Source organism: Gossypium hirsutum, chromosome A03, assembly GCF_007990345.1.
Source record: "Gossypium hirsutum isolate 1008001.06 chromosome A03, Gossypium_hirsutum_v2.1, whole genome shotgun sequence".
In the NCBI taxonomy this organism is placed as follows: Eukaryota; Viridiplantae; Streptophyta; class Magnoliopsida; order Malvales; family Malvaceae; genus Gossypium; species Gossypium hirsutum.
Window position 1 is genome coordinate 25,839,513 of NC_053426.1, and position 20,446 is coordinate 25,859,958.

The window sequence follows — 20,446 nt, forward strand, 5'->3', positions numbered from 1 at the left end:
TTGAAGTTTGACACAACCTAAAACATAAAACAAATCTAAGTCAGATCTAAGAATTAAAAATGACAACAATTAAAACAAGAAATAAAATATAGAAAAAGAACAGGAAATCCAAATTAAAATTAGAAACAATTAAATTAGAACAAAACAAAATAAAAAAAGAAACAGAACAAGATAGATGGAAAACATAGAAAGTGGCGTGTAGAAGTCATAAGGAGCCTTGGAAATAAGATGAGTCGACACCCCCCTTAAATAACTCTAACTTCCCCACAAAAAAAAACTCTTGGTAAGAAAAAGCTTGAAGATGATTCTCAGAATAATTGAGAAAAAAAATAAAGAACACACAAATTTTACGTGGAAACCCTTTCGGGAAAAAACCACGGGCAGAGGAGAAGAAAATTCACTATGTCGAAAAATTGAATCAATACAAGAGGAATAGACTATGTCTATTTATAGGCTTGTAAAGCCATATTCTAGAAGGATTGAAACACCTTATCCTAATCAATATAAAATAGATGGAGTTTAATAAGGTTTAAAAAACCTTATTCTAAAATAAAATAAAAGAAGTCTAGTTCTATATGGATTTTACTTTTATTTTATTTTCCATCGTATTTTATTTAAATAAGAATTTGGGTCACTTAATTCTAACAATCTCCACCTTGACACAAATTCTCAATGAACAAGTTCTTCATCGTGAACTTTCAATAAACAAGTTCTCCGCCTCTTCCATAAAACCCCTTAAGGGTTTAACTTCAACAATGAACACCAACCAAGTCTAAGCAATGCTCAAACTTGGTTATAGGAAGTGACTTAGTCATCATATCTGCAGGATTTTCATGAGTACTAATTTTGCTCACAACAATATCACCACGAGCAATAATATCACGAACAAAATGATACCGAACATCAATGTGTTTTGTTCTCTTATGAAACATTTGATCTTTTGTAAGAAAGATGGCACTCTGACTGTCACAAAATACTGTGCTGATTTGAAGGTCTTCATTGAGTTCACTAAAGAATCCCTTCAACCAAATAACTTCTTTACAAGCCTCAGTAATCTCCATGTACTCAGCTTCAGTGGTAGACAAAGCGACTGTAGACTACAAAGTGGCTTTCCAACTGATTGCACAACCTCCGATTGTAAAGACATAACCTGTGAGAGATCTTCTTTTATCAAGGTCTCTAGCGAAATCAGCATCAACATACCCTATGATTCCATCTTTAGTTCTTCCAAACTGTAAGCAAACATCAGTAGTACCTCGTAAGTATCTTAGAATCCACTGAACTGCTTTCCAGTGTTCTTTACCAGAATTTGCCATGTATCTGCTAACTGCACTGACTGTATATGATAAATCTAGACGTGAACAAACCATAGCATACATGATAGATCCCACTGCACTAGAGTATGGAACATGTGACATGTACTCAATCTCATCATCTAATTGTGGAGACAAATCTGATGAAAGTCTGAAATGGGCTGCTAAAGGAGTACTAACAAGCTTAGCACTCTGCATATTGAACCTGCAAAGAACTTTCTCAATGTACTCCTTTTGACTTAGGTACAATTTACTTGTTTTTCTATCTCTGAGAATCTCCATTCCAAGTATCTTCTTTGCTGGTCCTAAATATTTCATCTCAAATTCTTTACTTAGTTGGGTTTTGACATTTCTTATCTCTCCTTTATCTTTTGCTGCTATCAACATGTCATCAACATAAAGAAGTAGATACACAAAAGAACCATCACTGTTTTTCTTAAAGTAAACACAACTGTCAAAACTACTTCTTTTGAAATCATGAGAAGTCATAAAGGAATCAAACCTCTTGTACCACTATCTTGGTGACTATTTCAACCCGTAAAGGGACTTTTTCAGCAAGCAAACATAGTCCTCTTTTTTCTGAGACTATAAAACCCTCTGGTTGTTGCATATAAATATCCTCCTCAAGTTCTCCATACAGAAATGCAGTTTTTACATCTAACTACTCAAGCTCCAAATCATGCATGGCCACAATACCAAGCAAAGCTCGAATCGAACTATGCTTAACAACTGGAGAGAACACATCTGTGAAGTCCACTCCTGGAATTTGACTGTAACCCTTTGCAACAAGCCTTGCTTTATATCTGGGTTCTTCAACTCCTAGAGTCCCTTCTTTCCTTTTAAACACCCATTTACAATGAACAACCTTTTTACCTTTAGGAAGTTTCACAAGGTCCCATGTTCTATTTTTGTAGAGTGATTCCATCTCTTCTTGCATAGCAAACATCCACTTTTCTGAGTCTTCACAGCTAACCGCCTCAGAATAATTAGATGGATCTTGATTCGCATCTATATCTTCAGCCACATTTAAAGCATAAGTAACTAGATCAGCCTCGACATACTTTTTTGGAGGTTAAATTTCTCTTCTAGTTCTGTTTTTGGCAATAGAGTATTGTGGTGAAGAAGCAACTCTATTCTCAACTTTTGTTCTGGCTTGAGGAGTTGACTCTGTATTAATCTGATGCTCCATCTGCTTTTGATTTTCTTTATTGGAAGACTCTTTAAGAGATAAGTTAGGTAGCATAGCAGTTTCATCAAAAACAACATCTCTGCTAATCACAACTTTTCTATTTTCAGGACACCATAACTTATACCCTTTTACACCAGCTTTATAACCAAGAAAAACGCATTTAATGGATCTCGGTTCCAATTTTCCATTATCAACATGAGTATACGCAGGACACCCAAAAATCTTTAAATCAGAATAATTAGCAGGATTACCAGACCATACCTCTTGTGGAGTCTTTTTCTCAATGGCAACGGATGGAGATCAGTTGATTAAAAAACATGCAGTAAAGGCTGCTTCTGCCCAAAATGACTCCGACAAGTTGGCATTTGACAACATACATCGAACCTTCTCCATGATCGTTCTGTTCATTTGTTCTGCAACGCCGTTTTGCTATAGAGTATGATGAACTGTCAAGTGTCTCATGATCCCTTCTGGCTTGCACAATCTATTAAACTCATCATAACAGAACTCTAAGCCATTGTCTGTGCGGAGGTATTTTATCTATTTTCCTGTCTGTTTTTCAATCATAATTTTCCAAGACTTAAATGCGGAAAACACATCGCTTTTCTGCTTCAGGAAGAACGCTCAAACTTTTCTGGAAAAATCATCAATAAAGGTTAGCATATAATTAGCTCCACCTCTCGAAGGCACTCTGAATGGCCCCCACAGATCAGAATGAATATACTCCAATATTCCCTTCGTGTTATGGATTCCTCTAGTGAATCGAACTCTCTTTTGCTTCCCAAAAACACAGTGCTCACAGAAATTTAGTTTGCAAATTCCTTGCCCATCAAGAAGTCCTCTTTTACTCAATTCTACCATGTCATTCTCACTCATATGCCCTAGGCGCATATGCCAAAGTTTAGTAATATCATCATCTGACAAGGAAGAGGAAGCGACAGCTGCATCACCAGTAACAGTAGAACCCTGCAAAACATATAACTTGGAAGTTTCTTTTTGCCCTTTCATCACAACAAGGGAACCTTTGGAAATCTTTAAAATCTCACTTTCAACTGTATATCTGTACTCTTTTGAATCAAGAGTACTCAACGAAATTAAATTTCTCTTCAATTCTGGAACATGTCGTACCTCATTAAGTGTTCTGACAACTCCATCAAACATCTTAACTTTAACTGTTCCAACACCTGCGATTTTACGCGAAGCATTATTTCCCATCAAAACAACACCTTCAGATATTGTTTCGTAAGTTGTAAACCAATCCCGATTGGGACTCATGTGGAAGGTGCAGCCTGAATCAAGTATCCATTCCTCGCTTACTTTAGAATCATTGATAAAAGCAACTAGAAGTTCACCATCGCTGTAATCTTCTACAACATCAGCTTCACCGGAATTTTCTAGTTGTTTTCCCTTTTGATTCGCAGCCTCCCTTTTAATCTTATTTTGTAGCTTATAGCACTCAGATTTAATGTGTCTTTCTTCTTGCAGAAGTTACAAGTTTTACCTCTGTTTGAAGACTTCGATCTACCTTTAGATTTACCACGAGGATTCTGTTCCTGTGTCCTACCACGATCATCATCAGCATTCCGATCTTGTCTCCCACGAATAATGAGACCCTCTCCCTGAGAGTCGGGTTTAACCACAAGATGCTTCATCTTATCATACGAGGTTAAAGAATCATAAACCTCATCAACTGTGAGAGACTCGCTGCTATATAAAATCGTGTCTCTAAAGGTTGAATAAGAGAGGGGCAACGAACAAAGTAGAATCAACCCTAGATCTTCCTTATCATACTGAACCTCCATGGCCTCCAAGTTTGAGAGAATTTCTTTAAACACTGTTAAGTGTTCGTGTACAGACGCACCTTTCTCCAAACGATGAGCATAAAGACGCTGCTTCATATGCAACTTGCTTGTTAGAGTTTTCAACATACATATTTGTTCTAGCCTCTTCCATAATGCAGCGGCAGTCTTCTCTTTCATCACATCCTGCAAAATTTCGTTGGACAAATGCAGATGTAATTGTGTTAACGCCTTTCGATCCTTACGCTTCTTCTATTCATCTGTTAATGTCGAAGGTATCTTATCTATCCCTAGCAAGGCATCTTCCAGATCCATTTGTGCAAGAACTGCTTGCATCTTAATTTGCCACAACGCAAATCTGGTGTTGCGATCCAACAGCAGAATATCATACTTCAAAGACGCTATTACCGTGATCGAGATGAATAACCCGGAAGCTCTGATACCAATTTGAGAAAAAAATAAAATAAAAAAAAAAAATAAAGAATACACAAATTTTACATGGAAACCCTTTCGGGAAAAAACCACGGGCAGAGGAGAAGAAAATTCACTATGTCGAAAAATTGAATCAATACAAGAGGAATAGACTATGTCTATTTATAGGCTTGTAAAGCCATATTCTAGTAGGATTGAAACACCTTATCTTAATCAATATAAAATAGATGGAGTTTAATAAGGTTTAAAAAACCTTATTCTAAAATAAAATAAAAGAAGTCTACTTCTATATGGATTTTACTTTTATTTTATTTTCCATCATATTTTATTTAAATAAGAATTTGGGTCACTTAATTCTAACAATAATTATTAACTCAAAAGAGAAAAGTTGATAAATGAATATTGAATTATGAAAAATGAAAAGGCCTTTTTATAGACTAACTAACTATATTGAAACTCTAAAGTACATTAAAACTCTAATTAATGTAAACAAGAATTAATTTTAACCTAAACTTTCTTGATATAAAATTCTAAATAACTTAAAATATCCAAAATTTGAAATAAATAAATAAATAATAAAACTTGATATAAAATTCTAAATAACTTAAAATATCCAAAATTTGAAATAAATAAATAAATAATAAAACTTAATCAATGCAATATTGAGCTCATAAATAATAAAAATTAAGCCTAAAAATCAAAACCAATATGATTTAAAAGCCCGAAATTTGCTAAAACTGTCATAACTTAAGTTCCCGAACTCATAATCGAATGATTTAAAGCGTGTTTTGAATCTAACTGATAGATCTTCGAACGCTGTACAGACATTTCAATCTAGAAATGCCTAGATCTCATCCAAAAAGCAATCGCAATTCAATTGATTTTCTAAACTTAAAATTTAGTAGCTTCGATGAATAGAATTTAATAAATTTATCCCATATAAAAAATGGATTTTAAAATTTATCCAAACCCAATTTTCAATTCTCATATTTTGTCCAAACCCTTTTATTTTTTAAGGAAATTTTCTAGCCTATAAAGTTAAACTACTACTTTATTTACCTCCATATAATTATCATCAGTCATATTGTTAACTTACGTTAACATCTTCCCAAGCATCCCGCCTTTTACGATTGATAATGATGTTTTATTTATAATAATTAGAGGTGAGCGTTCGGTCGAATCGAATCGAATAAAAAAATTTCGAGTTAATCGAGTTTACGACTCATATTTTATCATCCTAATTTGATTTAAAATTTTCTCGAATCGAGTCGAGTGAGATGGAATTCAAATCGAATAAAACCGAATATATTTGTTCAAGTTAAATTTTAAAAAAATAATTTTGAGTCCTTTTAACCACTGTCACTCATCGTAAAAAAATTTGTCCACCTTAATCAAAATTTTTATTAACTTTCATCACCTCATAATTTATTTATTAATCTTTTATATACGGGTTAGCTTCTTTGCTTGCTTAGTTGTTTCAATTATCTTCAGAAAATTTTAACATGAATATTTAATGGTATAATTAATAATTCAATTTTAATATAAATATTTAATATGACTAAACAATTAAATAATATAAATAATATAAAAAATTTAGGGGGAAAGTGGGATGGAGTAAAAATTTTATTGGAAAATAAAAAGTTTTGAGAGTTTTTGGCAATAAAATTTTGAGAAAAAGTAAATGGGAGAGCAAAATTTTTGTGAGAAATAGATTTTGAGTAGATTGGATGTTGGGATGGAATGAGTAAAAGTTTTGAGGGAAAAGTAAAAAGGTTTAAGAGTTTGAGATAAAAATATAAAATATTATAGTTTGATATTCGAATTATTCGAGTTATTCGAATTCAAAAATTTAACTCGATTCGAACTCGAAATTCGAAAAAATTCGAGTTGACTCGAATAACTCAATTAACTCAAATAATTCGATTTTTTAACGCAAAATTTGAATTTTTTTAATTTTTTCGAGTCGAATCGAGTTTTACTCACCCCTAATAATAATTGGTCATGACAGATATTTTTTTGGAAACAAAGAAAAAATGGTAATTTCATTAACCGATGAATGAAGGAGTGTAAAATAATAATCTAGAGTCTGTTTACATATACATTGGGTAAAGCTTTTATTTCCTATTGATTTCGTCTCCAACTTGGCAAGCAGTTTGTCCAAACCTATGTAATTCAAAACATGCATCTGGATAAAGGTTGATGAACAACAACAACAAATCACATTTCCAAATCCCAAGTACTCTCTGCAAATACTTTAGGAATCTTCGATTCTCCAACCATGTTGATGGTTGCTGATATCTGGAAAACAAAAAAACACTAATCATGGTCAGAAATCATCTCACTCAAGGATTAAACTACCTTATATATAGTAGTTAGATCACTAAGAAAGCACCCATCATCTCAAAAACTCATATTAACGTAGTAAGTTTAACGATTTTAACATGTGCCAACAATCCAATGTAAAACTATAGCTATATAAGGTAGTTCCTGGATGTCCTTAAGTTCCTGCTAGTAAAACAAAATGTAAAGCAGTGAAAACCCGAGTTAACTAAAAGCTTTTCTTCCCCTTAATTGCTCCACTGTTTCTCTTTCTTCACAATAACCACATGGAGACATCAAATCTACAGCTTTTCTCCCATTTGTATGGAAAGGAACAATTTTCCAAGCCTCTATCTGTTGAAGCAACCTGTCATTGCTATATCTAAAATTGCATAACGCCGAGCTATATGACAAATGCAAGTAAGAAAATGACTACGGTTTGATTCCGGAGCTGTTTTATTTAGAACATTATTAAAGTAAGCAGAATTTGGTCCTGTTAGCATCTAATTTTGCTTCCAAAGCAAAGAGTATCCCATCACTGCAAAGGGTCCTCTTATTTACTTCCATAATGTCACTGCCTTGAAGCAAAATCACCTATCTTCATCTTTGATATCATTACCTACTGAAATTAATGAGAAAACTGGCGTTTTATATATCTTATTCTACTCAGCTCATCCAATAAAAAGCCTTGTCTTAAACAAATAGAGATAACGTGCACATCTACAAAGATATCAAACAATTCAAAGCCTTGCTTTCTTCAAGATCTCCTCAGCTCTTCAAGCCTAACGCTTCAATCTTCTGGAAATATTGTCTCATTTCGATGGGCATCCGTACATGAATCCCGAGATACAACTTTTGTAAGGACCCTTCTAAAACATCAAAGAACTTCAAAATATTGATTCTAGCTAACATAGTTTCAGCTTTCAAGCAACAAGTTGCAATTTACACATTCAAACACTTAAAATTGAATAAAGAAAATCAAAAAACAGATAAAAGGAAGAAATGTGGATGTGGGTTACCTTAAATGTCCCATTGAACTTGGAATTTCGGGACCACTCCAGGGCAAAGTCCCGACTCCATGACTCAAAAGTCGCCTTAAAAACATCGTCATATAATCTCCTCGAAACTGAAAAATCCCACGCATTCTTCCCCAAATCATAACATGGCTCGTAAGTCGTAACCCCTCCGTGCACGTAACTATATTTCAGCTTAAAGTTCCTCGTTCCGAACATGTAATTAGCCGACACTTTGTTCGCCGAATCCAACACCAGTGACCCCTCCATCACCGTTCGGTTTTCCCCATGGCCGTGATTGTAAGTGAGCTTCAACGGTTTCTCCGCAACCTTGATTGAGTTCATAAACTGAAACCGAAAATCCTAACCCCCAAAAGGCAAAAATAATTCAATTGGTGATTCATGAAAGGAAAAATGGTTTTCAAGTTAAAGCGTACCTTCTTGGGGACATCATAGTCGAAGATGAAGAAGGCTGGTTTTTCAACGGTTAAAGTAAGATTGTTGAGCCTGGGACCTTTGACGACGGTGACATCACTCATGGAGGCGAGTAACTTGACATCGCCGGCGTTGACGGCAAGAGTAACGACGGCGGTGCTCTTGTCGTTTGTGTATCGGCCTTTCAGAGACGCCTTCATTTCTCTCGGAAGATACAAGGAAGGGAGATAAAGAGGGAGACGTTGGCGGAATTCGGTTTTGTATGTTTGCATGGAAAAGTTTTCAGATTTCAGGTGGACGACGAGCCTAGCTTACCCTCCACTCTTCAATTGAAACTTGGGCTTTATCGCATAATTTGGAACTTCGACTCCGAAATTCAAGCTTTAAAATCTTTTTGTCTTGTATTCAAATATAAATTATTGGTTTAAATTCTTCTATTACTCCTTAAGCTTTGCAAAAATTGTAGTTTTAGTCTCTATACTTTTTGAATTAGTCAATTTTAGTTATTGTACTTTTTAAATTTTGAAATTTTAGCCCTAACCCAATTAGTAGCTATTAAATCTATTTGTTTAAATTCAATCATTAGCCTTGTATTATAAGTAGAGTTGTAGATTTAATCCATATTTTTCAATTAAATCATTCTAAGCTTACGTAACATTACACATATAATAATATTTTAGGTGCATCGAATTTTAGAAATAACAAAATTTAACTTAATGAATTTAATAATTATCATTTGGTGAAAATTAAAATTTTAAAAACTGAGAAGTACCAAAACTAAAAATAACCAAATTAAATTACAAATATTAAATCCACATAACATAATTTAACCGAAGCTATTTCCTATATTTTCATCTATAAAATTAAATAATTACAGTAAATATATTTAGGTAGAGTTTGAGAATTTAAATTTTTAAAATAAATTTAAAAAATGGTTGAATTCAAGAAATTCATATTTTTCAATGCTGAGGTTGAGATTGCCAAATATAACATAAGAATTGATGTTATAATCTAATTTCCAATTTATTAAATACAATTTTAAACATAAGTTCTTAATTCTGGCATCATAAAATAGTAATTTTAATAATTTAAAAAGGAGTAATTAAGTTGGAAATAAATGTTTTGTTTAAACAAACCAATTAAAAAAATTACGATTTAATAAAGTTAGATAAGAAAATTAAAAATTGACTATAAAATATGTTACTAATATTGTTTATACAATCAATGCTAGGAATTATTAAAAACACATCAAAGATAATTGGAAATTTTGTCTAATAATTTTGTTTAAATAATTTATAGTTTAATGGTGTAAAAAGTCTTTAATTTTTTTCAAATAAAAAGTAATTAGGTTTTTTTTTACTTAATTAGATACTTGAACTTTCAAATTACACCAAAAAGCTCTCAAACTTTTTCAAAGAAAACAATTAAGCCTTTGTTTTTTTTTACACTCAATTAGATACTTGAACTGTCAAAATACATTAAAAAGGTCTTCAAATTTTTTCAAAAAAGCAATAAAGCTCTTTCTTTGTTTTTTACACTCAATTATTAATATGCATCAAAAATACCCTTTGATCATTAAAACTAATCACCCCTACTTTTTTTCAGTTAAAGCCATCACATGTTACAACCACGGCTGGCATGTGACAAAAACGATAAAAAATAAAAATCAATAAAAGTTATAAAAATGATTAAATTTTAATAAAATAGAAAAAAGTTATAAAAATAGTAAAAAAATATAAAATTTTATAAAAATCATAAAATATATAGAAATATAGAAAAATATATAAAAATTTATAATGTAGTAAGAAAATGATAAAAAATGTAAAGAAATATAAAATTCGTAAAAAAATTATAAAAATTATCATACCAAAAGAAGCATTACTATTGATTTTTATTTTTATTATTTTTCGTCACATGTCACGCTGTGTTGTAACATGGAATGACTTTAACTGAGAAAAGAACTAGAGATCGTTAACTTTAACAATCAACTGTTAAAGCTAATGGTTAAAGGTCTTTTTAATGCATTCTATAAATTTTTATGATTTTTATAAATTTATACAATTTTTTATATATTTTTACTATTTATATATATATTCTAATTTTTAATTTTTTTAAATTTTTATTAAAGTTTAATAATTTTTATAATTTTTATTGATTATTATTTTTTTATAATTTTTATCACATGTGACGTAGAGGTCATGACATGGGATGATTTTAATTAAAAAATTAGGAATATTTAACTTTAATAGTCAACTGTTAAAATTTACGATCAAAGGACATTTTGGCAATTGAGTAAAAAAAAAGTAGTGTTTAATTATTTTTTTTAAAAAAAATTTGGGATTCTTTTTAATACATTTTAATAGTTTAAAGTTTAAGTATTTAATTGAGTGAAAAAAACATATAAACTTAATTTGAAAAAGTTTGGAGATTTTTTTTAATATATTTTGAAAGTTTAAATAATAGTAGATTGAAATAAAATCCAAAGACATTTTTTTTTCTTTTAGTTTGAGCTTTTTGCACCCGCCATAATTTGTTCCTCTAGCACATTTCGAAAATAGAAAAGAAGATCAACGGTACTTCACAATATCACACGCGCGCGTCGAACGCAAACTCAGCTCTTTTCCGCTTCCTTTGAGTTCCCGCCACAAACGCGCGAGTTCCTAAACCCCCAATTTTTCATCAGCAAGCCCTAAAATCATCCCCCGCATTCCTAATACGGACCTGGAATTCCTCGACCTTATCGTCATTTTCCCTGTTGCAGATAGCTCTTCAATCTTCAGGCGAGTTCCACTTTCAAATTTGTTTCTTTTTTATTTTTGGGTAGGATTGGAGAAATGGGAGTTTCTAGTTTCATGTGCTGATGTTAAACTTGTTACTTCTAAACTTAGTGTTTTTGCTTAATAGTGATTAGTTTTCTCAGACACTGAAAATTCAAGCCTCGTTTTGAATTTATGTTAGTTACTATCTAATGTAGCTGGAGAGGCTTGACCCATTTGCACTGTCCAGGAATGTGGACACTTGTGGGCGATTGGCACTCAAGTTCCTAAAATTTATCTGAGGGATAATTAGAAGAGCTCGCCTATCCAAATATCATGTTATTGGAGTAGAGATCTCAGATTCTTTCATGAACGTAATGAAAGTTAAGAGTGAACCTGAAGATTTTGACTGCAACAGTGATGATTTTGGCTTAGACAATGTGGTGTTGAAATGGATTTCGGATAGATGCGAAACAAAGAAAAGGAAACGCTTCAACTTTGTTGGTTTAAATAAAGAAACGCTGGAAACCTGCTCTTCCGTGAAACTCGAGTCTCCAAACTTTCAGCACAATGGCGACATACACGATGAACTTGAAGATCCTCTTATCGGTTGGAAATCTGAACTTTTCAAGAATATCAAGAGTAGCGATGAAGATTTGCTTGAACTAAATCGGGATTGGCCTGCGCCTATTGATGTTAAAGTTGAGGTTCCTGAAAGTGAAACTGCTAATGTAAATATTTTGAAGACTGACGTGCCTTGTCCTACAACGGAACCCCAATACTGTTCTCTTAATGAAGTGTCCTATGAATACACCGAAGATTCTGAGACCAGGCTTGACGTGGGGCTTCCTGGTTGTGAAACAAAGGAGCCTCAGTATTGTTCTCTTAATGAAGTGTCCTATGAATACATGGAAGATTCTGAGACCAGGCTTGACGTGAGGCTTTCTGGCTGTGAAACAAAGGAACCTCAGTATTGTTCTCTTAATGAAGTGTCCTATGAATATAGGGAAAATTTTGAGCCCAAGTTTGATGTAGGGGTTTCTAGTTGGGAGATTGCTCAGGTACACGGTCCAGAAAGTAAAGCGTATTTTGGCTTGTCTGGATATAGGAAAGAAGATTATACCATCCATCCCCTTTCCTATGATGTCTCCTCGGAACCAATGTCTCCGATAAAGGATTATAGCTATGATGTTTGTGATAGCTGCCAAAATGAGTCTCCCAAGCCAGAGATGCCATGGCAGACAAGCAGGTACAGTTTAATTCAAATTCTTGAGACAAATATTGCTTCTGATACGGAAACGGGGGTCTCATTGTACCCCATAAAATGCAGTGTTTCAAATGGGGTGTCTTATGAATCTACTGAAGATGTTGCTCCTAAATCTGGCGCCAGTTTTTCTAGTTGTGAGACTGTAAAGGTAGACAGTCTGGAAATAATCAGCTATCTATGTTCAGACCTGCAAGAATTTGGGAAAGACAGTTATACTGTAGATCCGCTAACCTATGCTGTTACCTCTGAATTAGTATCTCCTACCAAGGATGATTGTACTGATTTGCATGATAGCTTTAATTCTTCAGAGCACAAGATGTCTTCACAGACCGGCAATCGTGGCCAAGCTGAAATGCCTGAGATGGACACTGATAATTGCTTCCAATGCTTGGAAACTAACAATGAATATAGTGCGTGCTCCTTTGAGAGGAGAAGTACACATTACTGGTCTTCTAATATTAGAAACATTGTGGTCAGTCCTTCCACTGACAATGGCTTGTATTGGAGTTCATCAAGCTTGAAGCATGAGAAACATTCAGGCCTTGTTTCTGCTGATTCTTCTTCATCAAAAAAGCAACCCCTGTCACCAGCGCTTATAGCTCGTAATTACTTTGATGCTTCTGGTAAGCCTTTAGCATCACCAGCACCTAAGGATTATCATCAAATGAAGCATCGGCATAGTGCTGAAAGGCTTCTCTCAGGCAGAAAGGTCTCTCAAAATAAGTTGCATGTTGTTTAAGTGACTCTAGTTTTGTTCTATTGAAGTGTTTTCTAACTAAATGCTTTGACTTTCAGGCCATTTCTCCAGCTTCTCGAGAGAGACTTTGTCGGGCTATGAGGTTAAGTGGGTTGGATGAAAACGAGTGTCATCGTAAGTTAAAACAGTTATTACACTTGGATGTTAACTTACTTTTATGCACTGCCTTTTAAATTGGTTTTCACGATATTGAAACTTTCTTATTACTATTATTTGATTGCTTCATCAAAATATATTGAACATGTAAGTGGTAGCCTGGTAGAATTCCAGGAGAATCATATGTTATTTGAGCAAAAATTGAGCTGGGAAAAAAGTTTTATCAGAATGAAATTGGTCTAATAAAACTGAAATTTCTATGTCTCTTCCATGGTTTATGCAATCAACTTGCAAGTGTTTGGAGCAAAAAAGTTATTGCGGCTACTAGACAGAATGATATTTTCTTGATATTATGTCCAGTTAGTTCTTTCCATATAATGCATGTTTATCCTCGAACAGCTAACATCTCTTGGGTTTAAAATTATAAAAGCATCTGAAAGTGCTAGAAAGTTGTTAGTTGAAGCTCTTAATGATTTGCAATGTGACCATAGCTAAAGTAAGTATTTTGCATTAAAATGCTGTAGATATATTATGGATCACCAATCTTGTTTACGGAGACATGTCAGTTTTTTCCTTGTGCATTCCAATCTACTTGATACTCATTGGGTTGTTATACTATCAGAATATAGAGGAAAGCAGAGCCATCATAGGACTTCAAGAGCTCAAGGGCTTGACCATATCTGGAAGGATGGAGTAGCTATCAAGCCAACATCAACCATGAGAAAAGCAAAACAAGATAAGAAAGAGTCTCCAATAAAGGGCAGTCTAAAGGGTACTTATCCCCTCAATGTCGTTCACAAAGCGTGATAGCATTTACACAGCAACAAATGCAGGATTTCCAATCTTTAGCTATGAAACTCACGACAGAGTTGAAGTCAATGAAAAACCTTGTTAAGGGAAAGTTTCAGTCGGAGTCTGAGGCCTCTATAGCTACATCTGCAAATGAAAATGCTGATGAAGTAAGTCATTTTACAACATTCTTGGTTACCACTGAACTAGTTTTAACACATAAATTTGTCACGGTCCTCTTTTTAGAGGATTCTTTCATTTTGAAGTTCATACATATAATGTATATGTATATTTAGATGGATGGAGTTTATACATCTAATATCACTTTACTACCATGGCAGGTCAGGGTAGCCATTGAAAACGCAACAAGAGCTGAAGAATATGCAAGAAGATGGCTTGCTATTTTGACAAGAGATTGCAACCGCTTTTGTAAAATCATGGTATGTTTAGTTTTCTTGATACTATTGAACTGAAAGCAGAACAAAACTAAAAGGAACAGTCAGTGGATTGGGACTAGGAAATGGAGAGGAAGCAGGGAGAGAGTATGCTTACGAGTTTGCTGATTACTTTGATGGTTTCATTGCAGAGTTTGACGGAGGATAACCCTGCTGCATCTGAAAGTGTAATCAAAAAAGAAAGGAAGGTTTCTTTTGCTGATGAAGCTGGTGGCATGCCAAAGTATTTTAAGAATGACAGGCACAGCCCTTCGAATTAGCTAACATTTTTTGAGAGGTTTAAAAACGTAGATTACCGGTTGAGTAGGCTCAATCATCTTTTGCTTGTATATTTACATCTTCAAATTAAATCACCATGGCCAGGTAAATTACTCACAGAACTTCCACTTTTCCACAATCAAAATTCCCAGAAGGGGGCCATTGATTGAATTATAGATGAAGTGGTAAAAGAATTTTCTTCAAATCTTAAATGGACATCAATATCTACATAATCCTAGTTGAAATAATTGACCAAGTAAAGGAAATTCATACTCAATATCTGAATTTTTGGTAACTAAGATCATTTGGATCAATTCTTTTTATCAACCATAAGCACGAAAATGAAAAATATAAGTATCCAATACATCAAAACTCATTGTCAAAAAAATTGTTTCATCGTAAAGAAAAACAACAAAAACTAAAGCAAATATATAATAATCAAACAGTTTTATTATCCCTTCATATAATAACATATTTGACCCTGGTAGTTGACGTGTAATCATGTTAGCAATTAATTACTTTTTAAAATAAAAAAAAGATTAATTTTTATAATATTTATATATTTTTTTATAATTTTTTATAATTTTAAAAAATTAATTAATTGATGACATAACATTCATATGATAATTTATGTCAATAAAGTTCAAATTAAATTTTCATCAATTTTGAGATGATTTTATAAATAGAACAAGTTTAAAAATTAAAAGAACAAACAAAATTAAATAAAAAATTTAAATAAAATTTTTGTAAAAGTTGAAAATATCGAATAAATTATTATGCCTATTAGATTCATGAGTAGAAAGTTTGACCGGACCTAGAAGGTCCATGAAAGTCCAAGGGTTTGAGGCCCGTCATTAAAATTGTGAAATTTTGAGCTATTTGGTCCTGTCATCATATATATAATTGGCCCTTCATTTGATCAAAGCCCTCGAAAGGCCCAAATTCAAGGCGCCGCTCCCGCTAACTCAAACATTACGCACTTTCCCCACTAAAATAGAATGCCGCTAATTACTAAACCCTAATTCCTTTACTCCCTATTTAACCCACTCAACTCCTATTCTCTTGCTCAGATTTCCGCCTCCAAAGCTTTCCTTATCATCTATCCCTGGTTTTCTGCTTCTCTTCTCCTTTCTATACAAGTACATTTTTAATTTGCTGCGCCTATTCAATTGATTCTTTGATCATCTCTAAATAGCTCCTGCAAATTTCCATGTTATGCTTTTATTTTGGTTGCATCTGTTTACCCTCTCCTTTTGTAGCAAAGATAGGAAAAAATGCCAAAGGAGATATAACAGATGCAAACAATAAAAGGTTAGCTTACCAGCCCATTGCATTTTATTTCTTTGCCTTGGTGTCAAATGGACTTACCGACATATTTTTTCATTTCGCTTAAAAAAATTGTTGATTTTTGCTATGTTTATAGATTCTACAACTAAAAGTTTTTTAATGATGGCAAAGGATGAATGTTTATCTTATCCTACACTCTGATGAACCGTGTAGATTCTAATTTTCGCTTATTGATATTCTGATGCTTTTTTTTTGTTTTAATTTATTTTTAAAGTGAAGGCAAATGATGTGAAAGTTTCTTATCCTACACACTGAATTATGTATGTAGACTATTAAACTCCGCTTATTATCTGATGCCTTTGCTTTTTTTTGTTTTTTTGCCCTTTTTTTGTTTACGATGTCTTTGAAAAGTGAAGAGTTGTTTGAAATTTTCTATGATGAGAAGAAGCAGACGGGCGGTCTGAATCTGATGCCATGTTGTATGTCTGCAATTATCCACTTGTGGATTTTCTCTGAGCTTTTCATTATTTCAAACTTTCTCTGATTTCTAATCATATTTTTTTTAGTTCATGGTTTGAAACTGAAATAAAATACAAACTCTTTTTCAATGCAATGATGAAGTTGCTTCAATTATGTCTGGACATATGAACTCAGCTTATGATTAGCTACGCATCTTCTGAGCATTGCTGTATATTTGTCAATAAACTGTATATTCAAAGGTATGAAATATTGAGAGTATACCCACCTGTATCAAGAAATTCATACAATATTGTTATCCACGGGTTTGAAAGGAAACGGCAGTTTGGGCAGGTGTTTCTCCTTAGAAACCAAAGATCAATACATTGTGTATGGAATATGTGACTACAAACGGGCAAAATCCTACATCGTTCCCCCACCTGAAAACCATCCAGGCAGACGTTGCACATCATTGTCGTTGCTGAAGCATGATTTTCTTGAGAATAATAGAACCTAGGGAGTTGCTCTATCTCTTCCATCGACAAACCTGATTCATTGCCTTCTTTGCTGCTTTCTTCGTCATTGGAGAGTAGGTAAAATATTACAAGATAAATCATAAAAAGGATCGTAATTACCAGAAAGGGAGATGGGAGAGAAGGAAGCATTTCCAGGGATGAATAAGTTTTGGAGAGGATTTAAAGCCTGAAATTGGCATGTAAAACGTTGATTGGGTTTTTATGCGTTAAGCTAAGTTTGACTCGAAATTGAATTAGAATAATCACGTTCCTTTGCCTTGAGATTTACTTAAGAGTGAGAAGCTTATGTAGTCTTTTCTATGGATTCTAAGGAACAAGCCATCAGGTAAACAGCTTTGCCAGTCCTTTCATGATATTGAAGCAATTCCAGTAACTTAAGTGGCATATCTAAAGTAACAAGTGGATATATGACATTTGACTTAGAATTAAAAATGCTCTCATAATGCAATTCTAGTGTCATATGGAAGAAAAGAAAGCAAGGAAGAAGAGCTCTGTTGGAGCACTAAGAAGTTGAAGGACATGGGGACGAACTGAGCAAAAGGCTTGTCTCTTATAAGGATTTGTTTCTAGGTCTAGGATAATGTAGCAGCAGACTGAACAGTTTGCTTGAGAAAGAGATTAAACAAATGGTCATGGATTTGACAAATGATGATATCTGCGACTGAAAATGAAGCTAAGGAGGGTGAAATCAAGATTTGCCACTCTCACTCTAAAGATGGGAAGGATAACTATCAAAGGGAGATGGTGAAACACTCTCATTGATAAGGTTTTCGACTACCGGAAAGGGGAGATGAAACTCATTGATTTAGGGCATTATTTTTTCCTTACAGAAGTTGGATAGAATCATTTGAAAATGTAATGTTAATGGGAATTTCTTCGTTAATTCACCCTATAATCTTTTACAGAAGTTGGGTTCAAAAGAGAATTCTACTTGAAATCCACAAAGTAGCGTTTGGGTTAATTTTTGGAAGCTTAAATTCCGGCATAAGCTTATTAAGTCTTCCTATGGAAAGTGTGCCATAAGAGGATCTCGGTCAAAGAGATCCTTAGATCTGACAATGATGGAGAAACTGAGGACCATTGTCAGAGCCATCTTGTTTGGGAGGACCATTTTCGTTGAGAATTCATGCCTTTAGCTATGATTTGATCTCGAATTGAATCTTTTAATGGTTGCAAAGAGATAATTTAAAATGTTCTTCTATCATTGAAGTCTGACTGACAATAAGGATATGTTATCCTTCCAATGTAGGAAACAAAGAGCTAGCGATTGCAGGTTACATTGAATTGAAGGAGGTTTGAATGTCATTTGGACTCTTTGGAAGAGCGATTTTGGAAACCGATTGTATAAGTGAATGTATCTTTACAATTGAACTTTCATTTGGTGAATATATGTTAATTGAAATTGCATGGTAAATTATGCTTTGAATCTATTTTTGTATTTGATTAATTAAATACATATCAAATAATGATTTCAACACTAATCAATGCACAGTTTTTAGGAATTCTATTAATCAATGCACAATTTTAGGAATTCTATTATGACTATGTGTCTATAGCCTCTTTTCATGAATATTGTTAAAGTCAAGCTCTTGAGGTTTTAGAAGCGACCGCACTTCTATTGATATATGTAGATCTCATCAAGATTTTCCCTTTAATTTTAACACTAATATGTTTATGTTATGAGTCTATCAATAGCGTAATACTCACCACTCCCTCTATCATTATGGTATCTAACACTTTTCACTTTGGAATGATATATTATATAATATTTTAAAGTGCTATTAATCACATACTAATAATGTACTTTGTATTATTGAATTCAAAACTTAATGTAATAGCAAGCGTTAATTCAAGTTTCTATCATGAGTGACTCAAATAGTATGAGCTTGTAATTGTCTCTAAATTTCAAAATTTTCAACATAACTATGTTAATTTCTTTATCACATGGTGAAACTATATATTTATTTGTGTTATAAAAGTTATAAGACCAACATCCTCACTATGTTCAATTACTTATTCTTTTGCAAAAGAATGTTAAATATTCTTTATATGATTATTAATTTACAATGATCACTTTATTATTATTATTATTATTATTATTATTATTATTATTATTATTATTATGTCCTTTTTACTTAGTAAGATGTTGTAAAGAGACCTTAAATCCCTTGATGAAACAAGACATGTTTGCGACTTCTTATCATAGTCAATATAACATGACTTAAAAAAAAACATGTACATATAGAAGTATTTCATATGTTTTTAGAACATAAACATATTAGAGGGCCACCAATTGTTCAATCTTTTGACTATAACATCTCGTTGTACACCCTTTATCATGAACCTTGTTAGTCATTTTTTGACTATAATCAAAATCATGTCCATTACCTAAATGGGTCAATTAACATTTATATTGTTATCTCCATACTCCTAAGATCATTTGATTAATGACTTCTAAAATAATTTTATGAGATTATAGATATATTTAAGCTATAAAACTATTTACACCATCATAAATATGCATAATATTATCTCAATTTCAAATACACGATTATCACGTCCTCATTCTCACTAGAAGATTTCATATGAGAATAATGATCTTATTATATAAGTCAATGGTTTCCACTATTTTACTTTGACAAGAAAAATTAACCATGCAAGTTGCATATAACTTGTTTCGTTTCTTGTCAAAACCATTTCTAGCCCAAACTTTATTACACTAAAACAAATATGTGATCATATATAAAACCATTTAGATTATGATTATTTTAAATTAACCAAAATGATTCACATTATATGATCATTTATTTGATAAACTTTGATTTAGTGTACCAATTATTGATTAATACACTTAAATAATGTCTCGTAAATAACATCTAAATGTTAGTTACTAATGTCATGATTTCAAAAATAAATCAATAAATATCTCAAGTTCATGAGAAGTAAAGAAAATATTTGCAGTGAAAAAAATTCACTCAAAATTTGGATGGAATGAATTAATTATTTCAATTCGAACCAAATATCTATTTATAATGTATCAATAAGTACATAAATATCTTTTTAAAAAGTTATAAATTTTTATTTTTAAAAATTTACCAAATAAATATGATTATTTGATTTGAAATCACCGAATATGTTTGTACGATGATTTCAAATCCAAATAAAGGCATATGTTTGTACGATGATTTCAAAATCCAAATAAAGGCACTAACTGAAATATATATTATAATCATGTATCAATCATAACTATGTTTGTAAAATATCTTGTATGTAATAAACTACCATTTGA

General features: G+C 32.6%; 2 protein-coding genes and 2 non-coding genes across 5 annotated transcripts; 3 read left to right on the forward strand and 1 right to left on the reverse strand.

Annotated features, from left to right (window-relative positions):
• Nucleotides 1-6,778: 6,778 nt before the first annotated feature.
• LOC107888160 (outer envelope pore protein 24B, chloroplastic) lies at nucleotides 6,779-8,873 on the reverse strand. 2 transcript variants are annotated; one of them, XM_016812291.2, is made up of 3 exons: nucleotides 8,503-8,873; nucleotides 8,072-8,428; nucleotides 6,779-7,031 (listed from the first exon to the last, which is right to left on the reverse strand). In XM_016812291.2, the coding sequence occupies exons 1-3, from the start codon at nucleotides 8,770-8,772 to the stop codon at nucleotides 6,951-6,953; spliced, it is 708 nt and encodes a 235-aa protein (XP_016667780.1). In that variant the 5' UTR covers nucleotides 8,773-8,873; the 3' UTR covers nucleotides 6,779-6,950. The 2 variants fall into 2 exon arrangements, with proteins under 2 accessions (XP_016667780.1, XP_040954342.1); XM_041098408.1 differs by lacking the exon at nucleotides 6,779-7,031 and adding an exon at nucleotides 7,687-7,921 and having other exon boundaries at nucleotides 8,503-8,866.
• A 2,145-nt stretch (nucleotides 8,874-11,018) lies between these two features.
• LOC107887121 (uncharacterized) lies at nucleotides 11,019-15,054 on the forward strand. The gene is made up of 5 exons (XM_016811267.2): nucleotides 11,019-13,232; nucleotides 13,319-13,394; nucleotides 13,999-14,335; nucleotides 14,507-14,605; nucleotides 14,752-15,054. The coding sequence occupies exons 1-3, from the start codon at nucleotides 11,625-11,627 to the stop codon at nucleotides 14,181-14,183; spliced, it is 1,869 nt and encodes a 622-aa protein (XP_016666756.2). The 5' UTR covers nucleotides 11,019-11,624; the 3' UTR covers nucleotides 14,184-14,335; nucleotides 14,507-14,605; nucleotides 14,752-15,054.
• A 1,272-nt stretch (nucleotides 15,055-16,326) lies between these two features.
• Nucleotides 16,327-16,414, forward strand: LOC121225457 (small nucleolar RNA R16). The gene has a single exon (XR_005923336.1). It is a non-coding gene; the product is annotated as a small nucleolar RNA R16 (small nucleolar RNA).
• A 26-nt stretch (nucleotides 16,415-16,440) lies between these two features.
• LOC121225454 (small nucleolar RNA R16) lies at nucleotides 16,441-16,526 on the forward strand. The gene has a single exon (XR_005923335.1). It is a non-coding gene; the product is annotated as a small nucleolar RNA R16 (small nucleolar RNA).
• Nucleotides 16,527-20,446: the final 3,920 nt, after the last annotated feature.

What these genes read in the sequence shown, in the direction of transcription:
- LOC107888160 (XM_016812291.2), bottom strand. Translation starts at nt 8,772, where the DNA reads ATGCAAACATACAAAACCGAATTCCGCCAACGTCTCCCTCTTTATCTC. An exon ending in ACTATGATGTCCCCAAGAAG is followed by an intron (nt 8,429 to 8,502) that starts GTACGCTTTAAC and finishes TTTGGGGGTTAG; the next exon opens with GATTTTCGGTTTCAGTTTAT. An exon ending in AGTTCAATGGGACATTTAAG is followed by an intron (nt 7,032 to 8,071) that starts GTAACCCACATC and finishes TTTGTTTTCCAG; the next exon opens with ATATCAGCAACCATCAACAT.
- LOC107887121 (XM_016811267.2), top strand. Translation starts at nt 11,625, where the DNA reads ATGAACGTAATGAAAGTTAAGAGTGAACCTGAAGATTTTGACTGCAAC. An exon ending in GGCTTCTCTCAGGCAGAAAG is followed by an intron (nt 13,233 to 13,318) that starts GTCTCTCAAAAT and finishes TTTGACTTTCAG; the next exon opens with GCCATTTCTCCAGCTTCTCG. An exon ending in GGATGAAAACGAGTGTCATC is followed by an intron (nt 13,395 to 13,998) that starts GTAAGTTAAAAC and finishes TTATACTATCAG; the next exon opens with AATATAGAGGAAAGCAGAGC.